General features: G+C 40.2%; 3 protein-coding genes across 6 annotated transcripts; 2 read left to right on the top strand and 1 right to left on the bottom strand.

The window, feature by feature from the left end:
* Positions 1–215: 215 nt before the first annotated feature.
* Positions 216–9,177, top strand: ddi2 (DNA-damage inducible protein 2). Of its 3 annotated transcripts, none has more exons than XM_026307206.1 (10): positions 216–611; positions 1,780–1,909; positions 2,278–2,676; positions 2,770–2,896; positions 2,993–3,120; positions 3,800–3,928; positions 4,277–4,380; positions 4,516–4,708; positions 6,249–6,297; positions 6,595–6,694. In XM_026307206.1, the coding sequence occupies exons 1-9, from the start codon at positions 474–476 to the stop codon at positions 6,257–6,259; spliced, it is 1,359 nt and encodes a 452-aa protein (XP_026162991.1). In that variant the 5' UTR covers positions 216–473; the 3' UTR covers positions 6,260–6,297; positions 6,595–6,694. The 3 variants fall into 3 exon arrangements, with proteins under 3 accessions (XP_026162991.1, XP_026162989.1, XP_026162990.1); XM_026307205.2 differs by lacking the exon at positions 6,249–6,297 and having other exon boundaries at positions 217–300; positions 439–611; positions 6,595–9,177; XM_026307204.2 differs by lacking the exon at positions 6,249–6,297 and having other exon boundaries at positions 6,595–9,177.
* Positions 9,178–11,286: 2,109 nt separating this feature from the next.
* LOC113130540 (rho guanine nucleotide exchange factor 16-like) lies at positions 11,287–12,554 on the top strand. The gene is made up of 6 exons (XM_033325230.1): positions 11,287–11,403; positions 11,495–11,569; positions 11,649–11,741; positions 11,832–11,980; positions 12,202–12,366; positions 12,459–12,554. The coding sequence occupies exons 3-6, from the start codon at positions 11,682–11,684 to the stop codon at positions 12,502–12,504; spliced, it is 420 nt and encodes a 139-aa protein (XP_033181121.1). The 5' UTR covers positions 11,287–11,403; positions 11,495–11,569; positions 11,649–11,681; the 3' UTR covers positions 12,505–12,554.
* cplane2 (ciliogenesis and planar polarity effector 2) lies at positions 12,085–15,248 on the bottom strand. 2 transcript variants are annotated; one of them, XM_026307259.2, is made up of 5 exons: positions 14,906–15,248; positions 14,276–14,428; positions 14,023–14,147; positions 13,723–13,871; positions 12,085–13,534 (listed from the first exon to the last, which is right to left on the bottom strand). In XM_026307259.2, the coding sequence occupies exons 1-5, from the start codon at positions 15,015–15,017 to the stop codon at positions 13,321–13,323; spliced, it is 753 nt and encodes a 250-aa protein (XP_026163044.1). In that variant the 5' UTR covers positions 15,018–15,248; the 3' UTR covers positions 12,085–13,320. The 2 variants fall into 2 exon arrangements, with proteins under 2 accessions (XP_026163044.1, XP_026163045.1); XM_026307260.2 differs by having other exon boundaries at positions 13,732–13,871.
* Between the last annotated feature and the right edge of the window lie 1,819 nt (positions 15,249–17,067).

The following is a 17,067-nucleotide window of genomic DNA, read 5'->3' as shown; positions in this document are numbered from 1 at the left end:
TTCATTTACAGTGTGTCACCTACATACTGTGGATGATCAAGTGAAGACCGTGGCCTAAACCATAATAATTTCTGTAAGTTTTGTTATGCTCTGTCCAGCAATGTGTGTAAGTTCTAAAGGGTCCAGTAGATGGTGGTAGGAAGACACTGCTTTGATATGATTGTCAAGTTAGAAGAAAAAACTTCTCACGACAGCACATTCTGTAATGCGGCATGTCGAAAAACAAGCTGAAATGCGGCACTACTGAGCAATACTTGTTTAGTTGTTAAAAGAGAAACTGTTACATCAGGCGTCCACCCAGTAAGTGCAAAGCAGGAATTGTCTTTCGGTATTTTACTGCTTTTCCATCTGACTCTATTTCCTACTGAAATACGTCCTTAAATTGGGACAAACCCCAGGAATAATTGCATTTCTGAGACACGGAGCACTGTGTTACAGCGGGTTTGTCCAGGGATCCTCACCCAACAAAAGCGATGCTGGTCACCGTTTTCTGCGCGCCGAGGGATCGTCCAGAAACCACCTTCGCCCTCGATGTGTCCCCGGAGCTGGAGCTGAGGGACTTCGTAGCACTTTGTGAAATGGAGTCAGGGATCCCGGCAGGTGAAATCCAGGTAGGAGCCACGCTAGTCTTAGCCAAAGAGCTAACATAGCTAATACACAGCTAGCTGAGCTGCTAGCGTGAATCGGGACTTTTTGACTGATAGGATGTTGAGAAAGTTGAGGTATCAACAAGACATGAAATCACCGACCAAAGCTTATTTACTGATAAAGTGTTGACGTTATCTGTGAGTGGACTTAAAATAACTGACGGTCAGCCGAGTGCTAAACCCGCTAGGTTAGCTGCTGTGTAGCTAGTTACCAGGTAGAGAACAGTAGTTTTGGTTAATTCGTTAAAATAAAACTTTATTCTAACCCAGCACATTGTTGGGTTATGGGTCCTTTAAGTCGGGATAATAAAACGTTTTTAAATATTCTGGAGAAAGAGCCACATCCAAAATCCAGTGATCTTGCATAATAACATATTTCCATGCATTTCCATTGATTTGCTAGTAATGTACACCAACCATAAGAGGCTCATGTAGGTTCATCATCTGCCTACTACAAACTACATCTCCCACAATCATTCAGCTAATTCAGAACATATATAGCACAGTCCCAACAAACAGGCATTATCGCACAAATAAAGGTGAGATTTACTGCAATGATATTTTAGTTTTAGCTAAATGAACTGTACCTAATAAACTCACAGCGGATTGGCCAAAAGTGGCCCAGGAACAGATATTTGCGCCATGCCCACTGAGGAGGTAGATCTGGCGGTGGCTATGCAACAATCCTGTCTGTGAACAGACTTGGGATCAGATCAGTGTACATGCAATTGGCCAGTGACTTGGACAGTGGTTTATGTAGGAGCTGTTGTTAGTCAAATAAGTAGAAATTGGGATGTGTGGTTATATGTTTTATTGATTGTTTACTGTTTTTATTAGTAATTGATTAATACTTGGTCACTTTTCATGCAAAAATGCTGATCAGTTTAATTTCATATTCTAAGTTATTAGGATTTTTATGTTTCCTTTTATGTGATAGTAAATTGAAAAAATCTTAGGGTTTGGTAAAATAAAAACAAGTAATGTGATGGTGACATATATTTTTTTGTTTTTTAGAAGTTATTAAAAGAGATAGTACACTATTTTCAGATATTTTACAGTTAATTGAGGACAACTTGGAAATATTCTGCATATTTATCATTTAGTTAAATATTCTGTATTTTTCTCTATCCAGATTACGTATGTAGAACAGCCACTAAAAGACCCCACTCGTGCCTTGGGGACCTATGGTGTTAAGGACGGAGATGTGGTGGTTCTAAGGCAAGCTGACACAAGGCCACCACCAACTCAGCCAGCCTTCCCTGGTAACTCATTAATTTTTTTTAAATTACCTGTTGAGGTCGCCGAAGTGGGAGGTAGAAAGACCTGCTGCTTGTATTCATTAAGTTGTTTCACACTCAAATATAAACATCTAGCTTGTTTTACTGTTGCTAGTTGTAGTAGCAGATCTGCAAGTTTTTTTTTTTATCATGGCAGGGGATGGTTTCAAATATGTCATCGAAAGTATGAGGAAAGTGAAGTTTACAAGAAGAAAAACCTGCATAAATATCAGTCATCTATCTAGAGCGACAAAGCAATGAAAGACAAAAGAGTAATGCATTATCTATCTAGTAAGCAGAGATTTTGTTTTCAGTATGCTAACCTCTCACTCTTTATCCTCTCTACCCTGCAGGTCTGCCCCATATTGACTTTCGTTCCATCACGGTCCCAGGCACCTCTTCTTCAACCAGTCAACATGGTACCATAAGGCCACAACAACAGGCTTCACAGCAGATGCAGCAGCAGCAACAGCAACAGCAGCCGCAGCAGCAAAAGCAGCAGCCACAGCAGCAACAACAGCAACAGCAACAGCAGCAACAGCAACAGCAACAGAAGCAGCAGCAGCAGCAGCAGCAGCCGCCGCCACCACGTGCTGCACAACCTTCCACGCCAATGGGCTCTCGTGGTTCTCCTCAGGGGCTTGATGACCCTGCTTTACTTCAGCAGATGCTATTATCCAATCCACATGAGCTTTCACTCCTGAAGGAGCGAAATCCACCACTGGCTGAGGCCCTCCTAAGCGGAGACTTAGGTAAACAAAAAAATATCCACTATATGTCGTGATTTGGAGTGTGCGGCCTTTTATCTAGAAAGGAATTATTAGTGTAACTGTCTGTTTTCCCAGAACGTTTCACCAAAGTGCTAGTAGAGCAACAGCAGGATCGAGCAAGGAGGGAGCAAGAGAGGATCAGACTTCTAACTGCTGATCCTTTCGATTTGGAAGCCCAGGCAAAAATCGAGGAGGATATCAGGTATGGTCTGAGTGTGTCAGCCATTTCTGTTAATTAGTGTGATACTGTTTGTGATTGTGAATTGAAAATCATATGTTGGATGTTTGCATATTCCAGGCAGCACAATGTGGAAGAAAACATGACCATTGCAATGGAGGAGGCCCCAGAAAGCTTTGGACAGGTGGTTATGCTCTACATTAACTGCAAAGTCAATGGCCACCCTGTGAAAGCTTTTGTTGACTCAGGTAATGATAATTAAATCCTGATCCCCTATGTAGCTGCAGTTTTTCTCCAGTGATGAACCAGAATATTATTAAAATGTCTGTGTGCGCCACTGTGGTTTAGCTTCAGTGGCTGAACAGATATTAGTTTTGTGTCTGTGTCATTAGTCATGCAGCCCTCTATGTAGTCTCCTGCGTCAGCTGCCGTGGCAGTTGGAAAATAATGAAATCACTTACCTGTTTTAAACATAATGGAGTGGTTTCCCTAATTTCTTCTTCTTTATGCAAACTTAAGTCATGTACAAATTGTCATAGAAAAAAAAATGAACTCCTCCTTAATTAGAAGGTAGCCATCCTAAAACGATGCTGGATCCACCTCAACCAGCTCCTTAAAAAACAGACCAGTGGTTATATTCCCCGCTTTTTCTTTAAATCCATCCAAAGTCCTCACCCCACCAGTAAGGACATAGACAAACTCCCAGAGAAATCGATTTCAGCTGCATGCATTTGTGATTTCTTTCCCCTTGTGAGCTTTACAACACCAGTAAATCAACTAAGATCTGGAAAAGTTTTGATATACTTCCTGCAGCATTTACACCACACACATGGTTTTCCTGTCTTCATTGCAAGTCCTTTTCCATTTTTGGTCAAGATCAAACATATCATAGAGCATGATGTTTTGTTTTTTTTTTTTTTTTGTTAGGAGCGCAAATGACTATCATGAGCCAAGCCTGTGCCGAGCGCTGCAACATCATGCGGCTGGTGGACCGACGCTGGGCTGGGATCGCCAAGGGAGTGGGCACCCAGAAGATAATTGGCAGAGTTCATTTGGGTTAGTGTCAGGTTCTTTAAGCAACCTTGTACTTGAACTACAACACAAATTAGTTAGGACATGACCAGTTTTTATATAACTTTGCCTGTACTTTGCTTTGTGAGAAACACTATCAATGCTAGTTTAACAAAGCATTAACAGATATCCACAAACAAGTAAAGTGGGGCTAAGCTTGCCATTCAAAATAATTTTAAAACTACGTGAAGTATAAAATGTTGTCAGAGATGGTCTGACTCTGGGTAGATAGAATAATTTGCCACTTTTAATCTGTCCTCTCACTTGCATCTATATTCATGTCTCTACGTGGTGTTCTAGTGTAGATGAACTTGTCTTGTTGCACTCATCTAGCTCAGGTCCAGATAGAGGGGGACTTCCTTCCTTGTTCTTTCTCCATTTTGGAGGACCAGCCAATGGACATGCTGCTTGGCCTGGATATGCTGAAGAGACACCAGGTGTGAGCCCCTTTTATCTGATCAGTGTGTAGTCCAATATTGGGATGAGTTACATAGGGTTCCATTTTATGTTAACCCTATACTACAGCAAAGAAAATGATTCAGGTTCATTTTTTTTATCCATTTCTCTTGTAGTGTTCGATTGACCTGAAGAAGAGCGTGCTTCTCATTGGCACCACAGGCACTGAAACTCGTTTCCTGTCTGAGGCGGAACTGCCAGAGTGTGCCCGGCTTGCATACGGAGCAGAGGGGCGTGAAGATGTACGTCCAGATGAGATAGCTGACAGAGAACTCGCAGAGGCACTTCAGAGGTCCATACAAGAAAGTGGTAAGAAACCGCCTCCCACCTCGGCACTTCAGCCTGCTATTGAGCTTTTTCCAGTTAGAACTTCATTTGCATGTGCCACTTGAAGCTTCTTACTCTCAATGCCATTTATGCAGTCATCTGACTTTTGAGTCACATGATCATCTCATGTCATCACCTCAGCAAATGAAATGTGTTTTTAGAATGAGAAACTGAAAGCTGTGAGACAAATACAAGCAAAGTAGAGATTAATTGAGATCCGGTTTTCAGGCTTGAAGGGAAACATCATGATTTAAAACTGTATTTCTACATCATATTTATTGAGAAAACACTACATTAGCATTTTCTGTGTCTACACAACCATAAATTGTGCCAATACATTATTAGCGGGCATACTACAGAGCAGTTTTCGATATGACTTTGAAACCCTGCAGAGGATCTCTGTCCCAGTTTACTTTACTGCTGGATAGTGATGTTTTTATAAACACCTGTATTGACTTGCGAGAAAACATTTACTTGGGCTGAAAGGAACTGTCAGTGATGAGTCATGAGTTCAGTGTGGACTGTTAAATTTAGTCAGATTATCCGTTGGACCACAGGGCAGATGGATTTCTGAAAGAGTGTGAGAACAGCACTTGAAGCCACCTACAGAGGCAAACTAAAAAGAACATCTAGTACTAACAAAAACGTAGGTGGTTGTTTGTACAAAGCCAGTATATTGAAATGAAATGTAAGAATAAGTAGAATGTCACAGTAGCACAGTAGAAGCATTGCATATTTCAAAGATAAAATATTTTCTTTTCTTCATTATATCTATATACAACCCTAATTGTCTTAACATTTTCTAAACATGAGAAAATGATGTTATGATTTTAAGATCTGAATCTTATTATCATTAAAATATCCATCAATTGTGAGCAAAGGTATGGAGAAAACGATGCATTAAAATCACATTGCAAGAAAACTGCTTCAGTCTAGTTTTACTGCCATGTTTGAACAATGACTGAAAATGGCTTGCAGAGTGTTGACATAAGAGTGATAAGATCATCAACATCACAAAGCAACTTTAATAACTGTGTTTGAAAAAGAAGACTTGCTCCATGCATGTTAAAGCAGATAGTATAATATAGCAATGATGGTCAAATGGTGAGAATTTTGCTTCTATAAGTAACATTCAGTATAATAATGTGCTCCCCTTTAATGCTCTTTAAGGCCTACAATAACATTTATGCATCTGTCATTGATATAATCAGTCATTAGTGCTATTGTTTCTATTGACCAGTCATGAAACACAAAGCAGCATTAGAACTGCCCCTGATTTTGTTATGATTTTAATCATTGCTACTTAGGTGATATCATTTGAGCAATCTGTGGTTTAGTGACAGACAAGTGATCACACTGTGACTTCTCTGTCAGGACATAGGCTTATGTTGTTTTTGGATGACACTTTTCACATGTCGGCGTGTGAAAAGGCTGATAGGTTGGTGCATGCCCTGTGTGTGACTGCTAACTTTCTCCGTCCCTTTGCATGATGTGTGTGGTGTGTGCCCTAACCCCTGAGCAGGACAGCACTGATGCATTTGGAGACAGCTGGAGAGGGTCCAACCAATCAGGTACTGCAAATTCACAAGTCCATTGCCAGTGCTAAGTCCATTGCTGTTTATTTCTTTTATGTTGCTCTTGTTTTGCTGCTGAGTACTTTTCTTTTTATTTGTGTGTTTATGAATACCTTTAACTGTTAAAAAGAGGAAATGTAGCACATATCCAATTCTATCTGAAGTGCCTTTTCAAGAAAATTACTGTTTTGGATTGTTTCCTAAGATATTATGACATTTCATAAGTAATTTCCCAGATGGTGTTTAAACAGATTCCAGCTGCTTAAATCCCATTAATATTTTCTCTTACAATAGACACTGCAGATGGACAAACTACCTCACCACAGCCCCCACCATTTACATTACCCAGAACCTTAGACCAAATGTCCTCTTCCACTGCTCCTTCTGGCCAGCCCCATGCTCTGGATCGCTCTCAGTCTGCCCCAGCCGCCATGGAGCAGGCCCCAGCAGCAGGGCAGTGCCAGGATCAACCTGGCTTTCAGGAGCTTTCCCGGGCTTCGTCCCCAGTAGAGGACGCAGATTCTACACCATATGAAGTCCACCCTCACCCTATGCCTGTCCATAGCAACTCCAAAATGTCCCCTGAATCCAGTCCCTCCTTAGATGTCCTCCCAACATGTAACTCTCCTACAGACCTGACTACACTATCCCAGTATCCGGAGGGCAAAATACTTTCTAAACCCACAGAGGATGATGCTGAACCATTGGAGGTAACGAACAGCTCCTTGCTTCACCATCCAGAGGAACTCCCTGCAGTTCAACCCATGGAGCAGGAAACTGCAGAGTCTGATAAAACAGATACCACAGGAGCCTGCCCGAGTGCTCCTAGTGAGCCTGACTCAGTTGAAATGGAGTTCCCTACTGCCTCTGACAGTGTGGTGACCTCTCACAGGGACCAGCCTGAAGGTGAGCGCTGCTCCAGCTCTGACAGCATCCCCTCGCTGGCCGCCGCTCTGATGGAGCTCCACGAGCTGCTGGTATCTAACAACCATGCTCAGCCCCAGAACTGCAGCGCCTCCTGCTCCCCATCACATCCGTTCGGGCAGGACACAGAGGAAGTGGCTCTTGAGCCATGTATCCCAACACCTGATAACACCCAACTGGCCCCATCTACTGTCATTACAGCTGGTGCAGAACCAAGCAATGCCAAAGCTAACCATGCTGCTGTTGTGTTTGATGAGGGACCATCAAAGTGTCTTGTGCCTGACCTCTCCAGACACGATGAGCATCTGGATGTAGATGCAGCATGGACTGTGGAGGGAGAAGGCCAACCACAGCATCCAGATAGCTCTGGGGAGAGGAGGGAAGATAGATGTGGACAAGATGAAGCCAGTAACATCAGCATTTCTCAGCCTGAGCCAGAGGTTCCTCTTGATCCTGCAGGGGACCTAGAGTTCAGGGAACCTCCTGAGGGGCAGCAGGGGAGAGGTGTTGCAGATGGACAAGACTCTGGTAGCAACACCCCAGACACTCTTGGGCTCCAGACTGAACACACTTTTCTCAGGCCTTTGTCATTGGCAGTAGGCTCACCTGAGGAGGTCTCTAACACCACATCCCCTATTGTCCCTCCTGTTGCTCAGGCTCCCCGGCCTACATCTCCAGTCCTTCTTCTCCCTTCTCCAAATCCCTTTATTGAACAATTTCCAGCTGAACACATCCAGAGAATCCAGGCAGCAGGCTTTTCTGCTAGGGAGGCTGTAGAGGCACTGGAACAAGCCCATGGGGTTGTGGAGCTAGCCCTGCTGGCACTACTAGCTCGCAGTATCACTGTGCCCACCTAGACTCATAATCAGTCATGCGAGTCCTCAGCCTCCAAACTCAGCATCTGTCTTATTTATATCTTGTTACTGATCCAGATGTCTCAGTCCCTTTTTAGCAGGGAGCACATATAAACACAGGGAAATGCTGTCTCATGGTTTGTCATACAGAATATCCAAGAACAAACATGACAACTGGTAATACTTTTCTGGCTATAACAGTACGTGAGGTGTGTTTGCATGCAGATGTTTTGGGTGCCCACCCATTTCATTGGTTTTTAGAGATTTGGTATGATAGGTTGATTTTCTTGTTTTCGTTGTCCAACATTGACATATTATTAAATGCCAAATGTATGATTGATACATGAAACCACTGAACATTGTTATAATTTCCCCATTTAATATCTTATAAAATTATTGTCGTGTAAGTGTTTAATTTGTCCAGCATAAATAAAGCAATCTCAAATTGGAGTAGTGTTACTCCTATTCCCCAGGCCCAGATAATTGTCTGGTGAGCTTTAGATCATTTGCCTCAAATATGGATATTTAAACCAGAAAAGAAATAAAGCACCATGTTGGGTTTCTGTTTGTAGCCCCTTTAATTTACAAATCAGAACCCAATAATGGGAAAAGTTGCTGTATTGAAGGGCTTGAGCATTTTTGATCAAGTTTACAAATCATTTCTACAGATAAGGGGAAACCTCTAAGGTCACAGCGATCATCACGCGTAAATATCAAATGAGCAACTTGTGTGTTAAAGTATGATCATAGATGGCAGCGTGTGTATTACAGAAGGTATCTGTACTGTATTCTTCTCCACAGTCTGAAAGCTTTGCCATGTGTAGATTACAAAACTGTTTGTAGCTCCTGTTCAGCAAGTCATTTTTGTGTCAAATCATCAGGGTGTGTGTTCATACCTGTCCAAACATCCTTTTTCATTTTGCGATCTGTTAGAATACAGCCATTGACAGTCAAATGTTTTTGTCTGTACATCATCTATCAAGGGTTTTAACGGCTTTATTTCAGTCATATACCGATAATGTTCAGGCAGATTGAAGTATTTACTTTTATCTTGTATGAAATTTTAAATTGCAAATAAAATTGAACTAATATTTGTATACCATGAGTCATAAGTCATTTTTCTATCAAGTGTTTGATGATCCCAGCTTCTCAAATAAAGAGGATTTGTTGCTTTTCAAGACAACTTTGGGCTCCAGAAAATTATAATGGGCATTTTTCAACATTTTCAGACAACTAATTGATCACTTACAAAGTAATGGCCCTAATGATGCAATTATCTGAGGTCTGTGAGTGCATACCAGAACAATCACACCTGGTTGTAGTTCCTGTGATTGCTGCTTAAATCTCACTCCCTGACACTAAGACCGTTTGCTCAGAGTGAATGGGAGACAGATAAAGGCTGCTGCAGTAGATTAATGCATTTGGAATTTGGTAAAACTTTGAGAAGTCTGAGTGGCTGCTTTGTATGACAGAACTGTTCCAGGTTAAAGCATTATGGCTCAATTTCTTTTCAACGAAGTGAGCAACCAGAGTGTGATCAGCAACATCATCACTAACCTACACTTTGCAAGAAGTAGTCCTGCTGATAATTTGATATCACAAACACCAACCACGAAGACAACAGAGCAGCTTTCATCAGAGTTTTCTCCTCCGCAAAATCACAATGCACAATATGATGGATTCTTTGAGTGCAGCAACTCCCTGAGCCAGCTTATGGATTGCAGGTATGGACTAAATCACGTCACTGAAATGTTTTTCAGGATGAAAAAGCAGAGGTGTGAGAAAAACTAAAAATCGTTCTGCTTCAGTGCAAGATTTACATGGCTTGTTTTTTCAACCCAGGCCAGCAGATACAGTTGAAGAGGATTTGCTGACTGTGTCATTCCAGTCCAAGTACATTCATATTTGTAAGCTTCTTTTAAACTTTGACTATTTTCTGTCACTGAAAAGTGTAACACATATTTTAATGTAAGCTATCTTATTTTCCTTTCTCCCTTTGCAGTCCCACTGTATCAAGACTATTGTCTGCAGACACAGAACAATGATCTGCACAAACACAAGAGTTTTGTGTCTGAACAGATAACACCCCAGTATGTGCAAAATCTGCAGTCCAGTCGTGGTGCTCATTGCCATTCTGTAGCTACATCCCCTCCTGTGGCAACTCCAACCTTACCTTCACCTCACTCTATTAGGATAACTCCATGTACCCTATGGCAGGATCTAGATGAGGTGAAGGTGTCTGGCCTGCTCAACAGCTTAACCCCCAAAAAGATTCGTCTTCAGGAGGTGTGAATAGTTGTATTTCATGTGACTCATGGTTATGAACACATTGCTTTTAGTAGAGCAGCCTTAACTCATTAGGAATCAAGTGGCATTGAATTAAATTTTCTTATTGTCTGCAAGTCCAATGAAAAACTAAGTATCTCCTCATGTTCCCATTAAAATTTCCCTTTGGGGATTAAGATCATCTAATTTTATCAGGTACCAAAATGATAGCAGCAGGTTAAGAGTGAATTCATTTGGAGTTATTTACAGCTGTGGATTAATGCACAGAGTAATTTGTAAAATCATGCTTTAACAGCAGTTTGTTTTGGTTTTTCATGGCTGTACTGACAATAAGATGAATATAATGTTGCAGGAAAGTGTGACAGTTAAAGAAAACTATGTAAAAATCATGAGTTCTTTTTCTCCTTTTGTTTCTCTAAAGTCTATGTTTGAGTTGATCGGCTCTGAAGCATCTTACTTGAGGAGTCTTGGAGTTGCGGTCTGTCATTTCTATGCCTCAAAGGCACTGAAACAGACCTTGTCTCAAAGGGAACATCACACTTTGTTTTCCAACATCTGCTGTGTGATGGCAGCCAGTGAGAAGTGAGGGCTTCACATACAATATCTCTTATATTTTTGAACAGTTTGCCACCTATGTTGAGCTGCTGTCCTGTTATTTTTAGGTTCTTCATGGATCTGGAAATGCGACTAGGAGAAAATGTAGTAATATCTCAAGTTGGAGACATTGTGCTTCAGCATTGCCCAGAGTTTCAGGCACTCTATGTGCCATATGTGACCAACATGATGTACCAGGAGGCCCTTATCAAACAACTGCTGTAAGTCTCCATTTTGTAGTTGGTAACTAATGCTGATAATACCCACCAATTTTTTGTAAGCCTTATTGAGTCACATATCTCTCTTTTTTTCAAGGCAGCACAACAGAGAGTTTCTGTATTCACTCAAGAAGCTTGAAAGAGACCCAGTGTGTCAAAGACAGAGCCTCAAGTCATTCCTTGTCCTACCCTTCCAGAGGATTACTCGTATTAAACTTTTACTGGAGGTAGGCATCTATGAAGTTATTTTATTTTAGAAATAAAATTTGCTTGGAGGTCAGCTAAGGATTCTTTTTTTTTTTTTTTTTTCCATTTTAGAGCATCCTGAAACTAACTGAACCAAACTCTGACTCCATTTCAAATCTTGAAAAAGCAATAGAAGCCATTCATGAGGTAATACTGTTTTACTTTCAAGTTTTCAGATCTTTAAGTTCATGTAAAGGCATACACCACTGTTTTGCTCTTACCCCAGATAGTATCTGAGTGTGACAAGGGGGTCCGAAAAATGAAACAGATTGAGGAGCTGGTCAACCTGAAAATGCTGCTGGATTTTGGCAAAATTAAGGTGACTAATATCTGAGATTTCTATTAGACTTCATAACAGATTTGATTCTGTTACGTAACCTGCACATTCTGTCTTCCTCCATCCATCCAGTCAGTCCCTCTGGTGGTGAGCAAGCGTTTTCTGGTGCACCAGGGACCCATGAGACAGCTGACTATGGAGACCACTTCCAACTGCAAAATGTCATTCATCAGCATTTACCTCCACCTCTTCAATGACCTTCTGATCATCTCCTTGAAAAAGTATACTCATTACTGCAAAATGGCCCAAAAACTAGCACTTTTTAAAAACATTAACAATGGAACTGTTTATAAGTAAATATTTATTTCTGCAGTCCCACAAGCTGTTTTAACTTAATAGTAGACAGAACTACCCAGCAAATGCAGCAATATTAAAAATATGATCCAATGATTTTTAGTTACATCTGTGAATACACTGCATTGTTTATCTACAACCTGTTCAGGGATCAGCGGTTTAAAGTTGTGGATCATGCCGAGTTCCCCACACATGTGCACATTGAGCATCTGAAGACTGAGGCCCTGGATCTGCCCCCAGATTCCTTCCTGCTACGTCTCTCTCAAAGTCAAACGGGACATCGAACTGCTATGATACTTGTTACACACACAAGGTAAGATCTCACATCTTTTAATATTAATGGTTACTGAAAAATACCTATTTAGCAGCCAGTCATGCATCTATGACTTTTCTTTTCTTTTACAGGTCAGATAAAGAGACATGGATAAAAGTACTGTCATGTAAACAGTGAGGGGTGCATGACGATATTGATTTTATACATCACTCTATTTTAACTTGCACATTAATAACATTAGTGATGTTAACTGGAAAGCTTTATGGTTAACTTTTTCACTCTTTAGACATCTAATTTGACCTCACTTAATGTTCTTAAATGTTCCAGAGCCTCATACAACACATGAAGCATGAGAACATGCACGGCACTTAGCACAAATAGCAGACATATAGCATGTAGGCTAATTAACAGGAGTCATTTTTAAAGTTGTATTAAATACTGGCCTTTTTTTAATAAATTATTTTCTGACCTTATCACATTAGTCTAATGCAACATAAATGCCTTAACCAATAAAATTGGTAGTAAAAATAACACGTGTGAAACGGTGGTGTTTAACATGGTAACAAACTTTTTTTTTTAAAATGGGAACTGGTGCTTTCTGGTGAGCAAATATTTAAAACAATCACACAGTGACATAATGACTGAAATCACAGCACAAAACAAACGTGTTCATTTCGCTGAAGTAAATCATTAAAAAATGCAAAACACCACCTGGTGAGATTAAACGGTAGTGGCATTTGTTTTTTCACACATCCGAGACAATATCAGTATTTATGCCATAATATTGATAATCTTACTAACACAAGATGGGTAAATTTAAGGAACCCTGTGTTTTATAGCAATTTTAAAAGAATAGTCATCTCAACAGCAGCCACCTTAAGGTAATCCTGATAGATCCCAGACCAGCTACTAAGTGCAGACACCTGTGGTTGGCCTTACCTGGAGTCCATTTCTCCAAACTGGTATAACTGAAATCATGTTGAATAATTGTAGTCACACTGTCTCCTGCACCAGATGGTAGTTGGCTGATCCAGCTGTTACACAGTCCTGATGCCACAGCTGCTCTGTCAGGCAGTTGAGGAGGGGGGCTACATCACCAAAGCCATCACTGACCTCTCCACCTATATGCAACACTGGCAGGCTCCATGTCTTCTGGAAGACTTTGACATCTCTCTCTGCCACATCACAGTGCATGAAGAGATCAAATCTGAACAAGACATTAAGGAGTAGTAGACGTTAGTCATATTCTCATGTATGTTGAATTAAATGGTGACAAAACTGTTTGATAAAGCTGAGCTTTCTCACAAAGTGGAGTGCATATTGGCTGTGTCTTTGCTTAAAATGACTGTTAGCTTTGAGAGCTGACTTGAAAAGGCTTTTAAAAAATTGACATACAAAGGATACTTGGTGCCGACTACTAGTTTCACAACTCGATCCTCAGTAGTATCAGTCCACTTAGCAATTTGATTTGACAGATCATCAAAGGATGTCCTGTCAGTGAAGGAGAAAAGGAAGAGGACGGCATCCACCTGCTCCTTACAAGACTGGGAGACACAGGGAACAGTGATTTGACAAGTAAGTCAGAGAAGATACTTTCCATTTTAAATGTGTGTGTGGTCTTTTTTTCCTGCATCACATGGGTCTATAACTCAGCATAATGTGTTGAACTCTAAATGCTGTAAATTTTTTGCATACTGGAAGCAAATGGTCAAATCTACGAAGGGCATTCTCTCCACAATCCCACAACTGCAGACGGAAGAAAAGCACTCTGCCACTTTCTCGCAGCTTCACTGGCCAATACACCACTGTTGTCTCAATACCTTCAAAAATAAAAGAAAAATGAAATGAATATTTGTATGACTCCAGTTTAAAAAAAAAGTGTTTTCAGTTCTATAATTTACATTAAAAAGCCTTCAGTTGAGTCACACTGATTATTCTGGCGAGCTACCTGTAGTTTCATAGTGGACATTAGGAATATTCAGGCCTGCAAGACGAGCAGCAAGGGCAGTTTTTCCAACCCCACTCTTGCCTGAGATGAAAACTTTATAATGAATAGTGTCCACAGGTACATGTGGGGGCATCACTGGAAACTCCAGGAGGCCTGTAAAACAAAGGATCACCAGTGTTCCTGCAATACTGCAATATTTGGTTGTAGATGAGCAACTGTATTCCCATACATTCCTTGACTTAATTCACTTTTAGAGTCTGCAAATTAGGTTTTTACTACTAAGATAATGAAAAGAGATGAGCGCTTTTCTTGGTTTCAGAAGAAAAGCTCCACTCTAGGTTGATAAAAGCTGTTGTAAACAACAAGCTGGTAACGTAATTTGCGTACATTTTCCTTTTTACATAACCGCAAACATGCATTGTGCCACAATACTTCCATAGTACTTTTTAAAAATGTAATAAATATACAAAATTTACTACTATATACATATAAATATACAAAATACTCACTTCCTGTGTACTCAAGTATAGTTCATGAGTAAACTGACACATTTTATAGAGAGAGATTTTATTCTCATTTTGAAAACAGAAAAGCCCTTGCAATCAACCAAGAAGACAACAATTATCGTACCGAAGTGTCTGCGTCGTTTTCTGTGTAGGATCTTGCTGAAGTATTGCTTGCTCTCGTTACATCGGTGCCAGTCAGCTACGACGATCGATCCCGGGGCAAGAACCTGTGCCATGTTGTTGGTTTTGAAGCTAGCGTTAAGTAATGTGGCATGCACAGACGATAGTTCATACTATCGCGTTCTTGTCGCAGCAGTGGACTGATTTTGTAAGTGATGTTGGGATCAATATGTCACATCCACTTGTATTAACCATAAAGAACGTGAAAAACAACAGCTATGGTCGGCAAATCGCATTGTTTAGTTTAAAACTGCAGCCATCTGACTGAACTTCCGTAAACTAAAACGTCCCTTGACAACCGCTGTCGTCACTTCCGTCTGTGTATCGTGTTTCCTTCGGGTGCTGCTATCCAGGTAGGAGCACCTGTCACAATCAGGTTAAAACTAGTTCCTTGTAAAATAGTAATTATTTAAACTAGGTTAACATAAAGCGACTATTGATATTAAGTGGATTCAAATGCATTGTGTGTTTTCAGAAAGATAGACGTTATCAGTAACTGGCTGTACATGATTTCTATCGGGTGTCACTGAGAGTTCTGCTGTTAAGTAGTCCTACAGTGTTTTAAATAGGCCTAGCTAGGTTAGTTTAGTGGCGCTAGCAGGGGTTGTTTGTGTTGCTGTCAAAAAGAAATTCATACTGTAGTTAATGTTATAGTCCTTGTTGGCAGTCAACCATCTTCTAGATGTTTTCACTTTATCATCAGTGTCATCTATTTATGTAGGTTCTCCCTCTTAACACGGTGGACAGGATTTTAGTCCAAATGCAAATTAATAACTTTGACAGGTCACGCGCTCCTGTAACTATGATAACTGTACGCGACAAAGTTGGCGACAATTGTGGCCTTATACTGTTAGGAAAAATAAACTAAAATGTCACCAAAGTAAACTAACGCTACACTAAAATATCTTTAAATTGGACTAATGCCAGACGAAAATGAAAAATGATTAAATTTTAACTAAACTAAATAAATAAATAAAATCTAAAAATAAATCAAAGTCAGGTGCCAGTTGTGGAAATAATGTTATTAAAATGCATAACCTGTCAGCAATGTGTTGGATATTTAGTATTTGTTGTAGTTAATTATGCATTTTTTATTATGTTTTTATTTCCAAAATTATATATAGCCTAAATAAGTCTAACTTAATGTTAAATATTTTAGAAATATTGGCGGGTATTGCTGTTATGATCTAAAAGCGGTAAGGGGTTTTGGAATAAAACTGCACATTTTTAATGTCACCAAAAATCCTATACTGTAAATATAGTTCTGACATTTATAATAAATCAGACTACTGGAAAAACAGAACCCCTGCCCTCAAACTGAGAGGTGCGACACTGCCTGTCAAACACCGTGATCTACTGCTGTAAAGGACAGAAGTGGCTCATGTGGCATCCAAATGACCAAATGATCTATGACCTCTGTGCCCCAGACATACAAGAAGTGAGACACAAAATGGTGCTAGAAGCAGAGATGTTATTGATATTTCTGTTAATCTTGTGTCATTGAACTGTAATAAACCCCAGTGTATTGAAGCAGTCTGCAACCACCATCACAGTCAGAAAGTGGACACCAGAGGCAATTGAGTCTGTAAGGTGCTACTTTGAATGCACAGATTGGAACTTATTGCTATGAGCAGAAGAGAACAGCATGGCTGTTGACAGACAGGTTGACTGTTACAAGGATTACAATAACATCTGTAGAGACAATATATATCCCACTGGCATCAGACTATATAGCCAAATGTAACCAACAAGAACTAGACTGTTACTGACTACTTTTACTATTTAGTACTTATTATTTTCATCCCAAGACTACCAAGAGTTCCCCCTTCAGGATTAATGAAATGTATCTCATCTCATCTCAACTGCATTTTCTCTTAGGTAACAATGGTAGGCTTTCATAGAAAATCACACAATAGTATTTACAGTTTTTTGGGGTTTAACTGAACTCCTGTAGTATATCAATGACCAACCACTAGAGGGGACCAAACTCCAGTTTTTGGGGTTTTTTTGTTTTGTTTTTTTACAATAGTCACTGGCTAGTGTAACACATAACAGAATATGTAATAGTAGAGACAAGAGAAACAATTATGTTTATGTTTTATTTGA

The sequence above is a fragment of the Mastacembelus armatus genome, chromosome 5 (assembly GCF_900324485.2).
Source record: "Mastacembelus armatus chromosome 5, fMasArm1.2, whole genome shotgun sequence".
NCBI lineage: Eukaryota > Metazoa > Chordata > Actinopteri > Synbranchiformes > Mastacembelidae > Mastacembelus > Mastacembelus armatus.
The sequence above is the reverse complement of the archived record's forward strand: the minus strand, read 5'-3'. Positions and strand labels throughout refer to the sequence as shown.

Coding starts and splice junctions, on each gene's coding strand:
- LOC113130540 (XM_033325230.1), top strand. CDS start 11,682: ATGAAACAGATTGAGGAGCTGGTCAACCTGAAAATGCTGCTGGATTTT. Junction 11,742..11,831: donor TGGATTTTGGCAAAATTAAG/GTGACTAATATC, acceptor CCATCCATCCAG/TCAGTCCCTCTGGTGGTGAG. Junction 12,367..12,458: donor ATACTTGTTACACACACAAG/GTAAGATCTCAC, acceptor TTTCTTTTACAG/GTCAGATAAAGAGACATGGA.
- ddi2 (XM_026307204.2), top strand. CDS start 474: ATGCTGGTCACCGTTTTCTGCGCGCCGAGGGATCGTCCAGAAACCACC. Junction 3,929..4,276: donor AATTGGCAGAGTTCATTTGG/GTTAGTGTCAGG, acceptor GCACTCATCTAG/CTCAGGTCCAGATAGAGGGG. Junction 4,709..6,594: donor GAGGTCCATACAAGAAAGTG/GTAAGAAACCGC, acceptor CTCTTACAATAG/ACACTGCAGATGGACAAACT.
- cplane2 (XM_026307259.2), bottom strand. CDS start 15,017: ATGGCACAGGTTCTTGCCCCGGGATCGATCGTCGTAGCTGACTGGCAC. Junction 14,429..14,905: donor AAAACGACGCAGACACTTCG/GTACGATAATTG, acceptor TTTGTTTTACAG/GCCTCCTGGAGTTTCCAGTG. Junction 14,148..14,275: donor TGTCCACTATGAAACTACAG/GTAGCTCGCCAG, acceptor TTATTTTTGAAG/GTATTGAGACAACAGTGGTG.